The sequence below is a fragment of the Lepidochelys olivacea genome (genome assembly GCF_965140295.1).
Source record: "Lepidochelys olivacea isolate rLepOli2 genome assembly, chromosome: 2".
Lineage (NCBI taxonomy): Eukaryota > Metazoa > Chordata > Testudines > Cheloniidae > Lepidochelys > Lepidochelys olivacea.
In genome coordinates this window covers 179,552,815-179,574,036 of record NC_140412.1, presented here as the reverse complement: position 1 = coordinate 179,574,036, position 21,222 = coordinate 179,552,815, and the positions used below count along the sequence as shown (strand labels likewise).

At 40.0% G+C, this 21,222-nt stretch overlaps 1 protein-coding gene across 3 annotated transcripts in view; it reads right to left on the bottom strand.

The window, feature by feature from the left end:
• Window positions 1-21,222, bottom strand: part of VPS41 (VPS41 subunit of HOPS complex) — a 173,253-nt gene that overhangs the window by 63,286 nt on the left and 88,745 nt on the right. For all 3 annotated transcript variants that reach the window (XM_084621271.1, XM_084621272.1, XM_084621273.1), the window contains 2 exons: window positions 11,463-11,560; window positions 8,086-8,215 (listed from right to left, as the gene is read on the bottom strand). In XM_084621271.1, the coding sequence (XP_084477397.1) occupies window positions 8,086-8,215; window positions 11,463-11,560 (228 nt within the window). The remainder of the gene's footprint in view (window positions 1-8,085; window positions 8,216-11,462; window positions 11,561-21,222) is intronic.

Below are 21,222 nucleotides of genomic sequence, written 5' to 3'. Positions count from 1 at the left end.
TTTATCTGGCTTTGTTAACAATTGTGCTTTAAAATAGAGATAGAGGATGTATGTGGATGGATGCTTGGTGTGGATAATAACTGAATGATCAGGGAGGTGCCAGCCTAAGAATCCAGTGTCCATCGGCTGAAGAAGGCGTCAAGTGGAAATAACCAGAGGACCCCCCTCCCCCACCCCCGGAGGGCAGACTGGAATCCACCCAACAGCCTCAAGAATGGGAGAACCAAAGAACAAGATAACATCTTGGAGCCGTCAGGAATGTGCTATCTGCTGATTGATTCAGCAACAGCATGATGAAGCAATTCCCATAGACTGGCATAGGAAGAAATTCCTATAAAAATAGACTCTAGAAAGTGAGAACTTTGGGGTCTGATTCTGCAAACCAACTTCCAGGAGCATCAGATGAGCATCTGACAAGGCCCTGCTCCCTCCTCATGTCCAGGCCACCTGGCCAGTGGCTTGGCATGAGCAACTCTAAGGCTGGTAACTATGATAACAACCTTGCAGAACCTGTGTGTGTGGGTGTCTATGTGTGTGTGGGTGTGTTTGTATGAATGAATGTGTGAATAAATATGAGATTGAATGGAATGTTATAGCTATAACTAACTGCTTACTATGATTCTTTCTGTATTCACAATAAATGTGGTATTTTGCCTTTTTCCCTTTAATAAGATCCTGCTGGTTTTTATTTTATTGGTACAACATTTTGGTGGAGAATTGCGAAAGGGGGAATATTGGTAAAAAACCTCAGTTATTGTAAATATTGGTGTGCACACCGCCAGCTCTAGTGAGCTAGGCATTTCTATTAGGTTAACCAGACCTGCTGGCCTCCGAGAAGGTAGCAGGCGACCTGCTGGCCTCCGAGAAGGTAGCAGGAAAAACAGATTAAACCAGACCTGCTGGCCTCCGAGAAGGTAGCAGGGGACCTGCTGGCCTCCGAGAAGGTAGCAGGAAAAACAGATTAAACCAGACCTGCTGGCCTCCGAGAAGGTAGCAGGTGACCTGCTGGCCTCCAAGAAGGTAGTAGGGAAAACAGATTAAACCAGACCTGCTGGCCTCCGAGAAGGTAGCAGGGGACCTGCTGGCCTCCGAGAAGGTAGCAGGGAAAACAGATTAAACTAGACCTGCTGGCCTCCGGGAAGGTAGCAGGGGACCTGCTGGCCTCCGAGAAGGTAGCAGGGAAGAACAGGTTAACCGGACCTGCTGGCCTCCGAGAAGGTAGCAGGGGACCTGCTGACCTCCAGGAAGGTAGCAGGGGAAAAACGCATAGATTAAGCTATGATTTCAGAATCTAGGCTGTGTCACTTGCTAAGTAATACCAGCAGTGACAAAGAGATTGAAATATCCATGTTAAGATGTTTAAAAGAAAACAGGGTAAGCCAGTACCAGAGGGAGGAATGGAGTCAGAAGGAACTCCAACCTCACCTTTTGTTAAAGAAATTACACCTTTTAAACAAATCCTTCAAAAATGTGGGCACAGTCCTTGGACTAAACAAGCCCTAGCTGATGTCTGCACTATTTCGGACCTAGAGGATAGATTGGCTCAGTATTTCCTCATATACAAACCTTCTAGTGCTGCCAAAAGAGATGCAGCAGCAATTTGGTTGTTGTGGGAGGCATGTAAGGATTCTTCCCTCCGCTTGTCTTCATGTAAAGAGGAAAAGGCACAAACGGAAAAGGGAGCAGACAATTGGAAGGTGCTGGCTACAAATACCCAAAGCCAGCTGAAAATAGTGAAAGAGGCACTCCAGGAATACAAAAAGAGTGAAAAATTTAACTCTGCAGAGGCTGGAGGGAGGCAGGTAAAGGGGGAGAAGGTCCTATGTATGGCACCCCCAGGCATAATTACAAAGAGAAAAGAGAGTAAAAAAAAAAAAAAGTTAACTCTGCAGAGGCTGGAGGGAATTAAGCAGTTAAACTTTGTATTTCACCCAAACAACTTTTAACCGAAAATGTTAAAAAGGAAAAGTGTTTGAGCATTCTTGGTTTCTTTGCAGCCATTCTGAAAGAAAAATGGGCCCTTTTCCAAAGGAATGTCTGTAAATTAGCCAGGCAAAAATAAACTATCTGATTAAAATCATTTGACTGGACAATTTAGTCAAATTTGCTAAAAGAACATAAGAGGGAAGCTATTGGACACTAGAGGTTGTACCGAATGGACTCCTCAAAAGTGGGTGTGCCTCACCTTGCCTGTTGCCCCAGAACCTTGTAGTAAAGATACATCACTAGGATCATGTATGTGGCATGAATTGGAATCACAAACTCAAATTGCCTCACAGTACTTTCTCTTGAATAGGCTACATAGAAAGTGACACTGACGATTATAAATCTTAGTGTCAAAAGGGGGATTATGTTGGATCATATTAAAGAAGTTCTGTATTAAAATCACAAATGAGTTTGATTCCCCATAGTTTAAATTCCAGGGTATTACTAATTAAGAGGTCTCTTGGGTTTTGGTGCTGTTTCTCTCCCTCTCCGTGTGAAAGTTGCAAGCTGCTAATTGTGTTAGTACATCCTAGACAGAGTCTGTTCTCAAAGCAACATTTTGTAACAACAGAAAGAGCACACAGAGACTCCCCGCCCTTGTGTTGTATTTATCTGGCTTTGTTAACAATTGTGCTTTAAAATAGAGATAGAGGATGTATGTGGATGGATGCTTGGTGTGGATAATAACTGAATGATCAGGGAGGTGCCAGCCTAAGAATCCAGTGTCCATCGGCTGAAGAAGGCGTCAAGTGGAAATAACCAGAGGACCCCCCTCCCCCCCCCCGGAGGGCAGACTGGAATCCACCCAACAGCCTCAAGAATGGGAGAACCAAAGAACAAGATAACATCTTGGAGCCGTCAGGAATGTGCTATCTGCTGATTGATTCAGCAACAGCATGATGAAGCAATTCCCATAGACTGGCATAGGAAGAAATTCCTATAAAAATAGACTCTAGAAAGTGAGAACTTTGGGGTCTGATTCTGCAAACCAACTTCCAGGAGCATCAGATGAGCATCTGACAAGGCCCTGCTCCCTCCTCATGTCCAGGCCACCTGGCCAGTGGCTTGGCATGAGCAACTCTAAGGCTGGTAACTATGATAACAACCTTGCAGAACCTGTGTGTGTGGGTGTCTATGTGTGTGTGGGTGTGTTTGTATGAATGAATGTGTGAATAAATATGAGATTGAATGGAATGTTATAGCTATAACTAACTGCTTACTATGATTCTTTCTGTATTCACAATAAATGTGGTATTTTGCCTTTTTCCCTTTAATAAGATCCTGCTGGTTTTTATTTTATTGGTACAACATCATGACCCCCACATCCTCATCAGAGGCGCTGCTTTGTAGGTGATATCCTGCATCCTGGGGACAAGACCTAAGTTCTTTTTTCCTAGATGCCTGTTGTGATTTTGACCTTAAAACACATGTTTAAATGAGCACAAGTGATCCACATCATTCTGCATAATCTACCTGTATTTATTATTTACCATTTCACCAATCTGTGTGTCATCTTCAAACATTGCCAGTAAAGATCATATATTTTCTTCTGGATCACTGATAAAAATATTGGGTAGCACTGGGCCAAGAACACATGGCAACAGAATCTCATGATAAACAACCCAACTGAATGATGATTCCACCTCAATAATTACTTTTTTGAGATCTGTCAGTCAGTTTTTAATACCCTTACTGTATTCTGCATTGTTTTTGTACAGTGCTAATTCTTTTAATCAGAAGAAGATAGCCCAATGGTTAGGATGCTATTTTAAGCCCTGGTTTACACTTGGGGGGAGGAGGGGGAAATCGATCTAAATTACGCAACTTCAGCTACGGGAATAACGTAGCTGAAGTTGACATACTTAGATCGACTTACCGTGGTGTCTTCACAGTGAGTCGATTGCTGCCGCTCCCCCGTCAACTCTGCCTGCACCTCTCACAGCAGTGGAGTACAGGAGTCGACAGGAGAGTGCTTGGGGGTTGATTTATTGTGTCTAGATGAGACACGATAAATCGACCCCCGCTGGATCGATCGCTGCCCACCCCATCCGGCCGTTAGTGTAGACATACCCTAAGACTTGGGAAACCCAGGTTCAATTTCCTACTCCACCACAGATCTCATATATGACCTTGGGCAAGTCACCTAGGATGAGATTTTTAAAGTTATTTAGGTGCCTAGAGATACAGATAGGCTCGCCCTAGGATTTTCAGAAGGGCCTAGCCATTTAACTCCCACTGAAATTCGGTGCATTTAGATGCCTGAATAACTTTAAATAGCTGGCCCTTAGTGTCTCTGTGCCTCAGTTTCCCATATGTAATATGCGGATAACAGCACTTCCCTACCTCACAGAAGTGACGTGCAGATAACACGATGGATAAAAACCTACACTGTTTTCAAAAATAATATAAATCATATATTTAAGTAATATATTATTTAAGTTAAATGCATTTTTAAATACACTTATTTAAAATTAAATTTGAAATTATCACAAAAACGGTTACCATCCTGTTCTGTGACTATTGTTCTTTGAGATGCATTGCACATGCCCAGTGCACTTCAGGTGTGCGTGCACGCAGTGCAGCAGAGCCGGAGCTGTTTTTTCCTTCGTCCAGGCAGTGCATGCGCCTTCACATGCTCACATTGCCAGCTGATGGTATAAAGAACAGAGCTGCCCCTGGTCCCTCTCAGTTCCTTTTGACTAGATAGACTCCTAGATAGAAGGGAAGGAGGGTGGGCTGAGGAATGGACATGTGCAAAATATCTCAAAGAACAACAGTTACACAACAGGTTAGCAACCGTTTTTTCTTCTTTGGGTGATTGCATGTGTCCATTCCACTTCAGGTGACTCACAAGCATTTAAGACTAGAGGAAGGTTTGGGAGTCTAGCTGAACAACAACTGAAGAACTACTCAACCAAATTTGACATGGTTTCTGGATTGCAAGGCTATAGCATAGTGCTTTGTAAAAGTATGCACCAATGACCACGTTGCAGCTTTACAAATGTCTCTTAGAGGTACCCGAGCCAGAAAAGCCACAGAAGCTGTTAGGGATCCTGTGGAGTGAGCTACAAACCTGCTTGGTGGATGTACTATGGCCATGTCATAGCACAAACTTATGCAGGATGAAATCCACCATTATATCCTCTGCATAGAAACTGGGAGGCCTTCCATCCCCTCTATAACTGAAACAAACAGCTGGTTAGATCTTCTAAAAGATCTAGCTCTGTTCAAGTAAAACACTAATGCCCTTCTGATATCCAAGGTATGAAGCCTCTCTTCATTCTTATGAGAACATGGCTTAGGAAAAAAGGATGGTTAGTATACGGCTTGATTAAAGTGGAACTTCCAAACTACTCAGTGAAGGACTTTGAATGAGGACATAAATATACTTTGTCCCTACAAAAAAACATGTAGGAAGGGTCAGCAACCAGGGCATGTAACTCTGTCACCCTCCCCATGGAGGTAATGGCCACCATTAAAATCTACCATCATAGACAGATGTAACAAAGAAGTGATGGCCATTAGCTCAAAAGGCAGACCCATTAGCATTGCCAATACCAAAATGAAGTCCCAGAGACAAGTGGGATCTGCTATTAGAGATGTAAAGCCTGACCAAACCCCTTAAGGGTCTCATGGTTATAAGGTCAGAAAACACTGATCCGCCCCCTGTCGGTGGGAGGAATGCAGAGATAGGAGCCTGATTGTCTTCATAATGGCTCAGGACCTACTAGGTGACTTTGCAGCAGGAAGAACAGTAGAAGATTTTGAAATGGGAGATATACCACAGGGATTCCAAAAAGTCAGTGGGGTGGCACAGGACCCCAGCCATAACTGTTCCATGGGTACTAGTCTCTGGAACATCTTCCAATCAGATAGGTACCAAGCTCTTCCTGCTGGTGGCGATGACTGATGAGGCTTCCTGTCATGGAAAAGTGGTGCATACAAGGTAACCTTGGACTCCAAGTCATATCCAGAGTACTCTGACAGCCACAGTAGTGCTGTGCCACTCTGTGCCAGAGACTGCAAATGTCTGCCAGATGATGCCAGTACTGGGAAGAACATACCAGGTTTACAACTGGATTGAACAGGGCAAGAAAGCGTTGTACTAATGACAGCGGGGAAAGACTTCAGTAAATAAGTCCACATGCTCAAACTACAAATCACTGATGGAAATGAGGGAGTCCTTTATTACACTGATCAATTGCACCAGGTGGTAAAGGCAAATGCACTGCCCTGATGGATCTGCTACAGGAAAAATATCTTCTCTGGCTCTGGTGCACTGGGCACACATACACATGAAATAGAGTGGACATGTGCAATCACACGAAGAAGAGCCTACATTAACTCCTAAACTTATTATAATCTACTAAAATAATTTAAATGGTTTAAATGAAACACAAAAATATTAAGATGTACATGCTTGCTGCCAAGTTTTAAAAAAAGCCACATAACTGAACTGGTAAAATCACTGGATCAACACCCGGAAGAAGAGTTTGTTGAAGTGCTAAACAAGCTTTTGACATTAGTCCCTTCTACAAGTGCACAGACAACATTTTCTTTATTTCAGTTTATTCAACTAGTTCAGTTTAATGACTAGTTCATTCAAAGCTAAGGAACCAGTTGGGAGTTGAAAAAGCAGGAAAGCTTGTTTTCCCCTCTTCCAATCGCTATGGAAAAAATGTGGGTGCAAGAGGATAAGATCTACTAGTTCTAAAATCCGAAAGAATACAGTGACCAGAAACTGTCAGTTCAATTCATTTACTAGAAACAATACTTCCTTTGTTTAAGTAAGTCAGTTAGCTTTAAATGCAAAACATGTTTAATACGCTTTTTGATAAGCTTTGTTTTTCTTATGTATCCAGCACTTAAGGTAGTTTTATTTAACAAAAAACTAAAATGCTGCTTTAGTGTATTTTTAATTGAATTTCCTTCCACACAGAGTTTGACACGATTCACCATTTTCTAACATAATAAAAAAATTATAATCTGAATAAAGGTAAATTAAGCTATATAAATCTGCATAGATATAGTGTATTTTCCTAGTTAGCAAGAAGAAATACCAAATTTGGGGTAAAGACTATATTTAGTTGCAAATAAACATGTTTTTAATAGTTACCAATTAATGTGAAATCAACCTTTCTTAAGGAAAATAACTTAAAAGTACCAATGCAACACACAATTAAGACCAATGATTTAAATCCAGATTTCCTGCTTGCTGATCTAAATAATGATTCAAATAGGTGATTTAAATTGCATTGATTTAAACCAATCCCCCCTGGAGGATCAATACATTAAAGATTGCAAGGAACACAGATTCTATGGTAACCAGGGCCACAGAAGTACCTCGGTTAGCCAGAGAATGCCTTGTCGTAATAAGTCAAGTGCCTTACAAAAATTTAAGTAAACTGTTAGTTCAGTTCCCGTTAATCAACCAAACGTGCAATCTCAACAATAAACTATATCAATTTGTATGACAAGTCCTATTTTTCTATTAAGTCTGTTGACCAGCATTAATTATGCTACCCTCTAAGTCTTCATTGATGGCATCCTATATCCTGCATAGAACAGAAGCACCAGTCATGGACGAGGAGTCCATTGTTGTTGGTTCTGTACCGATGCAGAAATTATATGACAAAATTAGTTAGTAGAGGTTAACCCAGATGTTGCGGACAAACCTCATTGGCAGCATTGGTACAGATGGCATTATTTTGTGGTTAAATGTGTAACTTAATATATGTAATCTACATAATTAAATATTCTCAACATATAATACCTTCAGGATATCCAAGGCAACCATGCAAATGCAACACAGCCCAGGGAATGTTATGTTGGAACTTTAATTTTTTAATATCTTGACATTTTGTAATTTTAACTTAGCAACCTTAGCATTGCATTAAGTCATGTTTTTGCAGTACACAGGACAATTGCCATAGATAGATATTGACAGAGGCACTAGAGGATATGGTAGCAATTTAATGTTTTGACTTTTGTGAGAGTAATTAGTCAAGGCTGTTTCTTTACCACCACCTCCCCCCCTCCCCCCCAAAAAAAACAACCAAAAACCAAAAACCCCTAATAAGAGATACTGAAACTTTTCACCTAAATGATAATCTCTACATTCGTTTTCTTGGAATCCTCGAACAGTCAGAGCATCAGAGGAGATCTCTTCACAAGACTCAGGTAGGGGTTGAATAATATCCAGTCTAGGTCTTGCACAACATTCCATTTCCTGGGAAAAATTCAACCACAAAAATAGGTTATGCAATTTGTCTTCTTTATATCAACTGATGGTCACCTGAGAACAAGATTTAAATACCAACTTCTGCCACTGAGTTTTCCAGAAGGATACCCATTGTCGACAATAGACATGCCCAAATTGTCAGTATCAGACTTAAACTCCCAGTTCTCTGTAGCTATGAAGTGGTTATGCCCACAAGAAACAAACAGCTGAAATCTTCCTTCACTGTGTTTTGTAGATTTATACAATTATGTCACCATTTGAGAAGAGTGGAGTGAAATTTCTACACTGTGAATGGAGTAGAGACGAGAGTGGAAAAAACTTTCCACAAATATTCATTCAAATTGGAAAGCAAATTTCAATTTAGCCATGTCTCACTACCCTTTCATGTTCACTTTTTGCAAACAGAGTTTCGTGAAAAATGATTTTAGCTCAAATATTCACCAGATATGAACTTCAAATTGTGTGTTCTACTGTAAATTTTGCAGTTCATAATTTGTGTGCTGTTGATTAGTTTTTGTACATATATCACATGGTAATGTTCCTATTCTTTCTTTGGTTTGCCCTTAAGTTATGTAACCAACACAGAGCAAAATGCACGTCACAAATGACTACACAAATAGAATTTTACATTGTGTTAGGTACATAAGTTATAACTGCATGTTAGTGATTCCACAGCTAAGGCCACACAGAAATTTGCACTTACATCAAAGATTAAAAATTGTTTGGTATGTATGAATAATACACTGTACCTTAAATACACAGCACTCACTCAGAGTAAGGAATTAATTTTCTAGAATTCAAAATGAAATGGATTATCTCAGACTGATTAAACAGATTTTTAAGTGGGCTCTACCACTTGTTTCTGGGGGTGCATCCAACCTCATTTGGTTCCATCTAGCAAATAAAATTCCTGATTTTTGAGATTTGAAAAGTAGCTTACTTCTAGATGATTGCAAAAGTTACTAATGTGTACATTTGTGATTTAATAGCACTAGTCATATTTCTAATGGCATCATAATGATGGTCACCTAGTATATTTATCAACCAATGGACTTTGAGAATCTGAGTTTTCAGTTAAAAAAATTAACTAGTGGGCTAGATCTTCAGCTGTGTCCAATCCCTGCAGAGACACAGCTCCACGAAGGGGCAGGTTGCAGCAACCTGATTCTGGGCTTAACTGTATACTGGGGCCAGTGCCAGGTTTTTTTTGAAGCAGGGTGGATTTCAGTCTAAATTTATCCTTTAAGCATCCAGTCAAAGCAGGAGCATATTAATCTGAAAGTAATCCAGAATTCTTGATACACTGATGAGCTCGAGTAATTGGAACATAGCGAGTCTGTTCTGAGTATTTGTGGGTCAAGTGGCATAAAGTTTGGGACTGGACTTTCACGTGTGGTTAGTTATTTTCTGATTTTGGGATCAGGTGAAACTACTGGCTTTACAGCCTTGTATTTTTAATTGTGCCAAGGCCCTAGCACTGTCACTTAAAAAAAATAGTAGTTATGAATCAAACTCAATAATGGAGTACTTAGTGAAGCTGCTACCTGTGCTCTCCCATCAGCATAGGTACTCCACATCCCCGAAATGTGACAGCTGTGTCAATGGGAGAAGCCCTCCTACTGATGCAGCACTGTCTACATCGGCCGTTCGGTCAGTATAACTGCATTGCTCAGAGGGTGGATTTTCTACACCCCCGAGCAACATGTTTATACCAACGCAAGTTTGTAGTGTAGACCAGGGTTAAGAAGTGGTCAGCTGAAGTCACTGGTTCAAATCTAATCCTAGTTTGTAATGACTGAAAGTTATTTGCCAGTCCTGAAATGAGTTGGTGGGCTCATTAGTTCACAACAAACAGAATTCTACAACACGGAGATCATCACTGATGGTAACTGTCACCATTGCTGGCAATCACAGCAGAGAGACCAAACTGATAGGTCCTTGAGACTGAACTACTTTATCCCCCCTTAAAGACATGTCCCTCTCCAGGTCATAGCAGAGGTATATAGGCAGGACAGCAAAAGGAACCTTTCACAGCATTTGCTCACCCTTTGTATGTTTGCTTTGGACAATTAGAGGGATTCAGTTTTATCAGCTTGGCATCTTTCACAAAAACACAAAACAAATGCAAATACATGCAAAATCTCTCCGCTATGATCTATTATTGCTTGACCTGAAATTCTCTTTCCCTCCCTGTTCCCTGAAGTAGTCAGAATTTCTTTCATCGTTCTCATTTAACTCTTGCTTTATCCCAGCTCTTTTCCAATACTACTTTTTCATTAACAATGACTTCCAATTTCCTTGCTTACTAGCATTTCACTCTCCCATTTCCCTTTTCATTTGTTACCTTGCTTCCTTTCAAAAGACTCTCTCACATCAGAGGAATTACTGTACTATCTCTCTCGGAAGAAGCTGCTGTGGCATTTTTATTTTTTTGCCTTAAAATAAATAAATAAAAAATACTAATCTGACATCCTGCAATAGGGCTAGAAGCTAACCCTATTGATTTCAATAGGTTTGAGCATTAGTTTGAGCCTACAGCACTTCATTGCCTAGCAACATGTGCACCCAGTTGCTTAAGGTTACTATAGCGATGACTGTCTAACGCAGGCACGCTATCAAAGAGATGATCAAGAACATCTGCCACTCTTATATTGGGGCTTCAAGGGCTTTCCTTTCCCCACTTTTTATGGTCTATTCTGAAACAAATATACGAGGCAGGCATGGTTGTTTCCCTCCTGGTAGTGATATTAATTCCAAGTGCTATGTATTTACAAAAATATACAGTGCACAAACCAGATGTCTCAGAGGTGAAGGAAACAATCAACCACTCTTCCAGTAATTTCCACTGCCCCAAATACACTGACTCCTATTGTTAGAGCTGATCAACTTCACTCTCTCATTCCTGAAAATGCACAGTGTCAGCAAGTTGCCCGTCCTTTCAGCTGGATGTATCCTTCATTCCTTTTCATACACAAACACCAGAAAAGATTGAGAGAGAGGCTTTCTTTGTTCCCCCCAAGGAACAAAGGAGACCAGACAGCAGGACCTCTAAAAGGTAAATACACTAGACTTCAACATAACCTCTGTAGACCTTATTTTATAAGTCAAGGAAATTGTATCCATTGTTCATTACAGACTCAGCTAATGAAGAATCATTTCACAGATAATTATTGAGTCTAACTTAAACCTGAGGAGGTTTTGCACTCCTGTGCAACTGTACCACCAAAGTAATTACCGTTTTCTCAGAAACCTCCTTTACGTATGAAAGTACAACAAGCTGGTCGCAGAGAGGTGCAAGTCCACTGATGTAGAATTCAGTATCGAACTGGAAAACTGCAACACAGGAAAGACACAGATTTATATAAGAGCATGATCCACTCTCCCAGAAAAACATGGATCTGATTTTCAGAGGTGGCCAGCTGTACATGCTCAGCATCTCAAATAAATCAGGCCCACGGTATATAACAAGCCTACAGTACTCCTTGTTAGACTCACTGGGTGACAGAAGATTGCAACTTGCAAATGAAACTAAATTAAGGGTTAGGAAAAGAAACATTTTTGGGCTCCATCATATGCTATCGCTGTGATTTTTATAAGCGGAATCAAGATTTTTTAAAAAAAGAAAATGTTTGCTGATATTTCCTTCTTTGGCCTGATTTTTAAAACTGAAAATGAATTTCCAAGATCACTCCTGAACCCAGGGGATTTGAACGCTGACTGTAATTGTGCTGGGGGAGGGGTTGCAAAAAACAGTTGAATGTTTATTTTTAAAAAAAGTTTTGTTTCAGTATACAGTGAACCACATCATATACATCACCTGAAATGGAAATAAATTACATATTTTTTTCTTCTGCTCAGTTTACATTTGTACATTTAACATCAGGGAGCACTTTGCTGCTTTTTCTCTCTTTGATCCTTGCCCACCATATAGGTAACATAAATATACACAGAGAAGATCTGTAAGTGATTGCATTTGGACTAGCAAGGTGCATTTTATATAACCCTATGTGTAGATCCCGGGCACAGTGATTTTCATTTCCATTTTAGAAGAAACTGAGCACAGATAATGAATGTGTTGCCATTAGTTACCACTAATTAAATTAGAAGAAGGAAATGCACTGTAATCTTGAGTGATAAAATAAAAGAAAGCTAAAGAAATGATCGTAAAAGAAATGGGGAGGAAAAAGGGGAAATAATCATCCATTAAGTAAGAAAAACTGGTATGAAATAAGAGTTAAATGTAACATTTGTCTCTAAAGGAATAAGCAAATACACATAAAAAAAATTAACGCAGACACTGTGACATCATTGTGGGATGAATGCGTCACATAAGGTTAAACAGTCAATCAACAATATCCCTGGGTAGAATATGCTGACATTTTTAATCCTCTAGGCAATTATTTTGTTCCGTCCTGCAAGATTGACAATGCTGCTGGGAATATATCACATGTTTTGAGTGCTGATTTTAGAGTAGCTGATGTCAGAAACATTATCTACATAATATATCTTGCTCCTGACATTCAATTTAGCATTTAAGGACTGAAAGGAATACTCAAAGCAGAGAGGGAGAACTTGAAGACACAAAATAAAATGGACAAAACGAAAAACGAGGAGGACAGAGGAATATTTATTGACAACTTATCAAATGGTGGCTAAAAAAGATGTCTACTGCTCTGAGAGACATTTAAAGAAGACTGAGGATTCAATTTGGGGGAAGAACATGGCGCTTAGTGACATCTTTAGAAAGAGCCTGGGTAGAACATTCTAAATAATCTAATTTCCATTGACTTTCAAATGGGACTACAGTTCCTAAATCAATTTGGCACTTTTGAAAACTTTACCCTATTTGTCCACCTAGCTGTGAAGATGGGATAAACCAAAACAGCAGTTGGGCAAGATGAAACAGAATGTTGCAGTAAGTTTTGTTCTCAGAGTTTAATTTTTCTGGTTTCAAGATCAGCTTCTCTATAGCTCATCCTCCTCAAGAGACCTTGTTGAAATACAGTGCTATAGTTCTCTTGCTACAGCCTTGAACAAAGAACATCTAGTACAAATGCTTCTTGTTTATCTGATAAAAGACTTTGAAACAGCTAATCAAAAGGCTTTTATTGAACAGATTACAAACTTTATAGCCATACAGAACACAAGGTTCGTAGTGAGCCAAATTAACCTAACCTTACAGGTAGTTTGTTATGAGAGAAAGAACCACCCAACGAATAGCTAATCAAGAATTGTTATTAATTTGAACAAGATCATGAAACTATTAAACCAAAACAAGCATCTATATGCATTATGAGACCACATCCAAGTAAAACGTATTTATGATTAAGGCTTACAGGAACCAAGATGCAAGACACACTGATTCAGATCAGTTCTGCTCTATGTTCGTCTGTCAAAAAAAAAAATACTGAAAAGTGAAAAGCAGGCTGAAATCCTTGATCTTGTCCATTTAAAAAAAAAGGCTAATGCAATGAGGTGACAAGATACTGTGCTGCATCTTTTACCAAATTAATCACATAAAACTGGTTTAAGTGCATAACTGTTAATATTTCACGTTTTAAAGATGCACAACAATGCTGTAGACCAGTGGTTCCCAAACTTGTTCCGCCGCTTGTGCAGGGAAAGCCCCTGGCGGGCTTCCAGCAGCTCCCATTGGCCTGGAGCAGCGAACCACGGCCACTGGGAGCCACGATCGGCCAAACCTGTGGACACGGAAGGTAAACAAACTGGCCCGGCCCGCCAGGGGCTTTCCCTGCACAAGCGGCGGAACAAGTTTGGGAATCGCTGCTGTAGACAAAAACTAAAACCAAAATGCTTGTTTCACTTATTTAGTTGCACATAGTTTCCCTTGTTATGCTACAGGCATATTGGATGAAATCCTGACCCCAAAGAGTCAATGAGATTTTTGCCATTGATTTCAATGGAGTCAGGATTTCACTCATCATCCACTAAGATGAGAAAGCAGAAGACTAAACTAAACTGGCATAGGGAATTCACTCACAACCTAACCTTCCCATATCTTAACTTTGGGGGGAACTGATATAGGAGAGCACAGAATGTCTCCAGTCTTTCCTATGTTACAGGTTCGAGGATGGTCTTCAATTATTAGCACATTTTCTGCCTAGACTATGTAAGCAATACAAAATAGGTCACAAAATATCACATGCTGATCTGAGCTGTTTTCAGATTCATACAATTGCATCCAACAGAAAATAAAAGTGATCATTTAGTCATAGTGGGTAAATTCACCCTTGTATAGAGGGGCCAGCAAAAGACCTATGCACCACTTCAGTGTCTCTCAAGCTCTCTTTTGAGGGCTTAAGTGATGTACACGCGATGTGCTATCATCTGCACAGGGTTGAATTTTACCAAGAAAAAGTTAACATCCATTCTTTTAGGCACATTGCTAAAAGTGCCTAAAATCTTGAAATATAAGCATTAAGTAAAATAAAAAATATGTATGTGATTTTGTAACATTAATGTTTGTGATTGGAAAGACCCATTTCTAAGATCCTGCCTGGACATTTTAAGTATTTCAATATTTACAGTAAGCTCTCTTTCTTTCATTATCCACCTAAAGGTTAGCTAATTTCTTTGTATTATTTTTGTAAAGTGATAGTATCTCAAGGACGGAAGCATTTCCAGCCAGCAGGGAACCTGAACAGAAGAAACTACCAGACATTTCTAGGTTAAAAGATGTCAATTGTGATTAAAAATTAGGAAGGAAATGAAACTAGTTTTTAACAGTACATGAGAGGCCATGCATCAGAAAGCAAGGGCTCAACAGGAACTCTGCCTTTTTGTGCAAGTACAGTGAAATAGTCAACATGGGAATCCTATATTTGTACTCTAAGGCAGCAGTGTGCCTTTACAGTTCACTGTAATTCTTCTCCTGAAATTACATCATGTCCTACATGAGCAATAAAGTGACTACCTACTAACTGAGAATGCATTCAAATGACATTCTAATAAAACATTATTTTACTTGAGTTTCCATAGGAGGAGCACTTTATAGGATATAACTGATACCAAATGTCAAATTCTGTGTGTACCCCAGACTTGGCATCAGTACAAGATTTTGCACAGGATACACAAGATGGGTTTTCCACTTGGAGCTCACAACCCCAAGGAGAGTTACAAACTGGTTCCATGGCTCACAACCAACACATGGGTAGATTGGGAGAGAAGGTGGTCTCAAAACTTTCTGTTGTAACATGGGAAGGTTCAGAACTAGTGGGGCTAGATAAAAAAAATCACCAATCAACCACTCCTGACCTGGCCGGAAAGACACAAACCGAAGGATTAAGTATTTTCACTACTTTGATGTAGAATATGATTTCATTAGCTAGGGTTAGGGCTGGTTAGTACCTGTCAACACTGAATTAGATGGGTGTGATCAGAAAGCAAGAAATATTATGCTAGATAAAGCTGGGGCTCTGTTAAACCCTTCATGATTAACAGCTGTCACCTTACTGGATACGGATGTAGAGTGGAATCAAACGGAAAACTTGCTCTTAAAACAAAACACTCATCATTACTTATTACAGACTCTCAAATTAGAAATGGAAGAGAACAATTAGGTCATCTAGTCCATCACCTTGGCAGTGCAAGATGGTCCCTATGTTAAAAAATGTAGTGCATAGTGTAATGTCAGCAGCATTAAGACTGGCTGTATAACTGTACTACCCAGAATAAATAGCATTTATGAAACATTTACATCACTTTCATGGAACTAAGCAAATCCTTATCTACGTCTTCCCCAATACTGCCGAGTACTTTACTTTGTGAAATGTAGCAACATATTGTACTACTGCCGAAAACATCCCATCACTTTTTATTATTTCACAGCAATTAAGTCATCAATGGGAACATTTCCCACCATTTACAGCATATATTTCTCCAGACAGAGGCCTATAGTTAGGGCCCTACCAAATTCATTGCCATGAAAAACCTCATGGATTGTGATATCTCATAGAATCATAGAATACCAGGGTTGGAATGGACCTCAGGAGGTCATCTAGTCCAACCCCCTGCTCAAAGCAGGACCGATCCCTGACTAAATCATCCCAGCCAGGGCTTTGTCAAGCCTGACCTTAAAAACCTCTAAGAAAGGAGATTCCACCACCTCCCTAGGTAACGCATTCCAGTGTTTCACCACCCTTCTAGTGAAAAAGTTTTTCCTAATATCCGACCTAAATCTCTCCCACTGCAACTTGAGACCATTACTCCTTGTTCTGTCATCTGCTACCACTGAGAACAGTCTAGAGCCATCCTCTTTGGAACCCCCTTTCAGATAGTTGAAAGCAGCTATCAAATCCCCCCTCATTCTTCTCTTCTGAAGACTAAACATCCCCAGTTCCCTCAGGCTCTCCTCATAAGTCATGTGTTCCAGCCCCCTAATCATTTTTGTTGCCCTCCGCTGAACTCTTTCCAATTTTTCCACATCCTTCTTGTAGTGTGGGGCCCAAAACTGGACACAGTACTCCAGGTGAGGCCTCACCAATGTCGAACAGAGGGGAACGATCATGTCACTCGATCTGCTGGCAATGCCCCTACTTATACATCCCAAAATGCCATTGGCCTTCTTGACAACAAGGGCACACTGTTGACTCATATCCAGCTTCTCGTCCACTGTAACCCCTAGGTCCTTTTCTGCAGAACTGCTGCCGAGCCATTCGGTCTCTAGTCTGTAGCGGTGCATTGGATTCTTCCGTCCTAAGTGCAGGATGTCCTTGTTGAACCTCAGATTTCTTTTGGCCCAATCCTCCAACTTGTCTAGGTCCCTCTGTATCCTATCCCTACCCTCCAACATATCTACCACTCCTCCCAGTTTAGTGTCATCTGCAAACTTGCTGAGGGTGTAATCCACACCATCCTCCAGATCATTTATGAAGATATTGAACAAAACCGGCCCCAGGACCGACCCGTGGGGCACTCCACTTGATACTGGCTGCCAACTAGACATGGAGCCATTGATCACTACCAGTTGAGCCCGACAATCTAGCCAGCTTTCTATCCACCTTATAGTCCATTCATCCATAGTCCATGCTTCTTTAACTTGCTGGCAAGAATACTGTGGGAGACCGTGTCAAAAGCTTTGCTAAAGTCAAGGAACAACACGTCCACCGCTTTCCCCTCATCCACAGAGCCAGTTATCTCGTCACAGAAGGCAATTAGATTAGTCAGGCATCTGGTCTTTTGTGTTCTTTTACCCCTATACTACACAGATTTCAAGGGGGAAACCAGTGTTTCTCAAATTGGGGGCCCTGACCCAAAAGGGAGTTACACGGGAGGGGGGAATGGCAAGGATATTTTAGGGGGGTTGTGGTATTGCCACCCTTACTTATGCGCTGCTGTTAGAGCTGGGTGGCTGAAGAGCAGCAGCTGTTAGCTGGGCGCCCAGCTCTGAAGGCAGCACCTCCCCAGCAGCAGCGCAGAAGTAAGGGTAGCAGTAACCTAACCTCCCGCTACAATAACCTTGTGACACCTGCCCCCCTCGGCAAACTCCTACAATTACAACAATGTGAAATTTCAGATTTAAATGGCTAAAATCATGAAATTTATGGTTTTTAAAAAATCCTATGACCATGAATTTGGTAGGGCCCTACATACAGTCTTCAAGGAAATCACATAGAATCCTTGTCATCTTTTAACAACAGATTGACAGAATTTTAGAAGCTAAAAATATTGATGGCCTCAAAGGTGACCTTCCCTTCACAAAAGTACATTGAATGGGAAAATTGTGTGTGTATGCAAAATTACAAATAGGCAACTTCAGCAACCAACAGGGGAGGAATATGGCAGCCTTCAGATCACAGTATTAGCCTCACTTATTTCATCAGGCATTTTGCTAATTGTGAATATGGCCTTTTTTGTCATCATGTGAGGCTAAAGGGGTAATAGCAGTATGAGTCAATGTGGGTTTACTATATGGGTAGTATGATGTTTTGTCTGTTAGATTATTTATTTATTTTTAGGACTTAAGATGTGCAGGGGTCTCTGATTAAATGTTTACATAAATATATAAAGAAGTTGGCATTTAACCACTGGTGACAATTTTCTGCTGATTGTGGACGCTAATAAGATTTTTTTTTTTTTTTAAAGTTCTTACAAAGCTAGAGTACAGTATCTCTATGAGCCAAACTGAAATATTCAGCATCTTCTTCCAAAAACCAAATTGGTTGTCACAATGTCCACTTCAATCAAAATCCAAAATCTGACTTTCCAGTGGCTGAAATTCATCAGTAGCAATTTCACTAGGAAACGTGTATGGATTGATCTGTAGTTCTGTGACCATTCCCTGGGACACAAAGGTGCGCTGGGGAGCACATCCACTATACATGCAATTTTACACCAGTTAGCAGTCTACCTTAAGTATTTTCTACTTGGAAATAACGAGTGTCTGGAGGTGTTATAGTTGGTTAGAAGCTGGACTTTGAATAAGTCCCCTGGGGTGAAAGTCTGGCCATCATGAAGTCTTTAGGAGCTCTGCCACTGACTACAAGGGGCCAGGATTTCATCTTACATTTTACTCCAATACAATAACTCCAACTATACATACAATATGATGGGGGCTAATTTAGCTACAGCTAATCAGGAAAGAGATCTTGGAGTCATCGTGGATAGTTCTCTGAATGCATGCAGCGGCAGTCAAAAAAGCAAACAGGATGTTAGGAATCATTAAAAAAGGGATAGAGAATAAGACGGAGAATATCTTATTGCTCTTATATAAATCCATGGTACGCCCACATCTTGAATACTGCGTACAGATGTGGTCTCTCCATCTCAAAAAAGATAGGCTGGCATTAGAAAAGGTTCAGAGAAGGGCAACTAAAATGATTAGGGGTTTGGAAGAGATTAGAGAGGCTAGGACTTTTCAGCTTGGAAAAGAGGAGACTAAGGGGGGATATGATAGAGGTCTATAAAATCATGAGTGGTGTGGAGAAAGTGAATAAGGAAAAGTTATTTACTTGTTCCCATAATATAAGAACTAGGGGCCACCAAATGAAATTAATAGGCAGCAGGTTTAAAACAAATAAAAGGAAGTTCTTCACACAGCGCATAGTCAACCTGTGGAACTCCTTGCCTGAGGAGGTTGAGAAGGCTAGTTCTATAACAGGGTTTAAAAGAGAACTAGATAAATTCATGGAGGTTAAGTCCATTAATGGCTATTAGCCAGGATCGGTAAGGAATGGTTTGTGAAATGCTGTGTGATCTTTGGTGAAAGGCATTATGTAAGTGGAAAATATTAATTATTTCCTACCCTTTAGAATAAGATTCTCATATTGCTTTTTAGGTCTTCGCTGAGGAAAGGATCCCTATTCAGGTCAGTGCATAAGCACATGCTCAACTTTATGCATATTTAGAGGAATTAAGCAAGTGCTTAAGTTCTTTCCTGAACTGCAGCCTTAGCATGCGGATCAATCTATATTTTTATGTATATACTAAAAATCTAAATTAGCGTTAAAGTTTTTTTTTTAAATAAAAAAAGTAATGCAGATGCAAACAACAGGAATGGCTTAGTGAAGTATAACAAACAGCAAGAACTCTGAAATCAGATGGAGTAAGCACAGATATAAAAAATTCTTTTAAAATATCACAGTGGTCTTTAGTCTAAGTTAAACTTGTAATTCAATACCAATACTTTCTAATCAATATGGTACTTCACTGGGGTAGCTGACAGAGCTGAACTGATACAATCAGCTCATCTAACAAACTGTTACCCTGGCAGCAACATTTGTGGAGTTTATGTAAGAACCATGCAAGCAGGGAATTGTAGCATATAAAAGAAAAAAGACAAAAAAGGTAAAATTATTACATCATTGCTACTAGACTGAAAGATACCAAGTTACTGCTGTAACATATGCCTTAACATCTGAACCCTGTCCAGATATTTGATTTAATTTCTCTTAGGCATAAACAAGGCATCAGCATTTTAAAAAAAGTACAGTTAGAACAGTTTAGTATAATTTTTCTCTCATGGCATGGGATAGCCTGGTTTAGAAGCAAGATAGATGCCACATTTAATTTCCTGACTGTACTACCACAAGGAAACAAACCATCACAGAATGAGATGGCGAGAGAGAACTTGCTTTATAATACTTGGCACCTTTTCTTTCCAACGTAAAATTTAAGGAGCAGGAGTTGTTCAGTTTCCTATTCACCAAGCTGTAAGCCACTGTAAAATGTTTATACTCTCTTGATGCCAATACAGTCTGTACTGTTATAAACACATGAACTTATGATGCACTAGGAACATGACTCTAGAGTGGTGCAAATCTGAGCACTCTTAACCTTCAAGGAGGAACTGTTATCTGTCCTATAAGTATCTTGAAGAGCAAAGATCCAAGTGTGATGCTTCACAGTCCACCTCTGGGATTCATTCATTATGTGAAGTTTGGAAAAAAACAAAAAAAACCTCAAAGCCTCAACATGATAACAGTTATTGTCTTTGGTTGTTTGATTTTTTACAAAGTTAAGATGCCCGGATGTTATGATGAAACTTGTCATTCAACCACTGGTGGTAGTTTCTTGCTCATTGAATTTCATTTGCTTTAAGTTTTGTACATTAAATGCACATACAGTAAGAGTACAGTATCTTACTTGACATACTAATGTTTTCTGCCAAAAACCAAACTGGTTGCTGTGCTGTCCACTGAGATTACCAGATCTCATTATCTAATACCTCAAAGTAAAGTTTAAACTACAGTAAAACTGAAACTGATGCCACTGTATGATACAAAGTTCTTTAGAAAGATCTTCTAAAAGGTATCAAAAGCTATTGTAATCTCTATTGAGACTTGAACAAATGATGCTCCCCAACCTTATGCCCATATTTTAAGAGTGCTGTTCAGAGCATTCAGCAGAGCTGTCTCAGTGCTGTGACCTGAAACCAGAAAGGAAAATCTCAAGCAGATTCTTAACAGGTAAGTGAGATAAAACACTGATCCTCAAATATACACTGAAGACACGGGGCTGAAAGAGGTAAGATTAAG